Source organism: Naegleria fowleri, assembly GCF_008403515.1.
Source record: "Naegleria fowleri strain ATCC 30894 chromosome Unknown tig32, whole genome shotgun sequence".
Lineage (NCBI taxonomy): Eukaryota > Heterolobosea > Eutetramitea > Acrasida > Naegleriidae > Naegleria > Naegleria fowleri.
The window spans coordinates 28,255-30,285 of NW_025407964.1; the positions used below are offsets into that span (position 1 = coordinate 28,255).

The window sequence follows — 2,031 nt, forward strand, 5'->3', positions numbered from 1 at the left end:
AAAAATCATGGCCTTTCATCATATTGTAATTCTTCCATTTACTACTTGCAGACAATGCTCCTCTTCTGGAAAATGTTGAAGATGAAGAGGAAGATGATGTCCTTATGGGTGATGATTTGGCAGGAGATATTTACTATGGAGAATACGAGATTGACCAAGATACTGTACTTGATCCATCCTCTCTTTTTGATATTGGACGCAACTTCCCAGCGCGATTGGAAAATTTGATTACAAGTGGAATGTTCTCAAATTTGAGTGGACAATTCCCACTTCGTTTGGGGATGGTGCCTCCACCTTACAGACCAGGAGGTGCTTCATCAGCAGATTATGAACCTGTTGGCACACAAGCTCCCTCAAGCAGTTCAACATCACGCTCTGACACTAGCCGTTACGGCGCTGCTCGTTTATTCAACATTGATTTTAGTGGAAGAAATCTTGATTATGGTACGACTGTTTTTTCATCTTCAGGACTTTCTCGCTCTTCAGCTGCTTCGGTACCTGCAGAATTGGAACAAATGCTTACTGAATTGTTGAAAGATGACTCTGATTCTAGCTCTAACATTTTAAAGCCAAAAAAAGTATCTGAAAGAAGATCATCATTTGGGCTTGGATTGACACCAAGTGCACCAAGAAGTATAAGTCCAACCAGGTCCACCTCACCAACTGAATCTGATGCGAGCGAAGCAAGTGACGCAGAAGAACCAATTCTTCCTCGTCCAATCACTCCTCAACCCGTTCAGGATCAACCTGTTACTCCAACAGCAGCTACACCAGTCACTTTTGAACCTGTAGTAACACCAAGCAATTTGCCAAGTAACATTGTGGATGTGTCTCCAATTCCTCAGGTTGATACTTCACAACAATCAACTTTGAATATCCCTATTATTCCAGAGGTACCACCATCTGTCACAGGAAACACAGATCTCAGCACTAGTGCAGCAACAACAACCACTACTTCAGATATGATTTTGTTACAACCTACCAACACCACTGTCGAACAACCATCAGTGGTGACCCTCGAACAAATGATCTCAAGCTTGTCTGGTTTGGATTCATTGTTGCCTCGACAATCAGCTGCCACAAGTAGTTCAATTGATGCAACTGCAAATACCACTGCTACTTCTTCAAGTGACGCGACACTACCGACAGCAACTCCAGTCGAGCAAGAGCAAGCGACAAGTAGTAACACCGCTCCTCCTACCTCTTCCACAACCACTACAACAACCCAAGAATTTGCCATTGACCCTCAATTTTTGGCTGCTATTCCAGACGACATTAGACAAGAGGTACTTGCCACTCACATTGCATCTCTTGTAGACATTTCTTCCACAAGCGAGGAAACAACTATTAGTCAAGATTTTTGAACGCTTTGCCTTTGGAGATTAGAAATGAGGTTTTACAATTAGAAAGAGAATTGCGAGAGCAACAACGAAGAAGATCTGCAACTAGATCATCTCCCTCTCATACCTTACCAACAGCTCAAGAGACCACCCCTTCTACTACTGGAGCAGCGTCAGCTACACCTCCTCCATCCACTACCACCTCTTCAGCAAATCCTCCTCCAACTCAAGAGCGTGAGCTTAGTACGGCTGAATTCTTGATGTCACTCCCTCCGGATCTTCGTAACGAAATCTATCTCACAACAGATGAAGAAGTTCTCAGACAACTCCCACCAGAAATGGCTGAGGAGGCTTATAACGTTAGACAACTTCAATATCAACGTCAAAGTCGCCAAAGAGATATCAGAAGACAACAACAACAAGAAACAACCAGATCAAATTTCTTAGCAAAAGCAATCAAGAAGCAAATTTCTCAAGTTGACAAGAAGGAAGAAGAGTTAGAGCCAATCCTAAAAGAAGAGGATATCTCTCTTCTTTTAAGGCTGCTCTATGTTCCAAATGTCAAGAAGACTATATTGACCAGCGTTATTCAACAATTGTGCACCCTTAAACAATCGAGCAACATCATTGTGAAGCAATTACGTTCCATGCTACTTTATCATGGTTCGCCTATTGAGCAGGTACCAGAAAA

The 2,031-nt window shown here is 42.6% G+C and overlaps 1 protein-coding gene across 1 annotated transcript in view; it reads left to right on the forward strand.

Annotated features, from left to right (window-relative positions):
• FDP41_002967 (uncharacterized protein) overlaps positions 1 to 2,031 on the forward strand; it is a gene marked incomplete at both ends in the record, with an annotated part of 5,086 nt that overhangs the window by 579 nt on the left and 2,476 nt on the right. The window contains 2 exons of the mRNA XM_044706219.1: positions 52 to 1,286; positions 1,352 to 2,020. Coding sequence (XP_044562725.1) covers positions 52 to 1,286; positions 1,352 to 2,020 — 1,904 coding nt within the window. The remainder of the gene's footprint in view (positions 1 to 51; positions 1,287 to 1,351; positions 2,021 to 2,031) is intronic.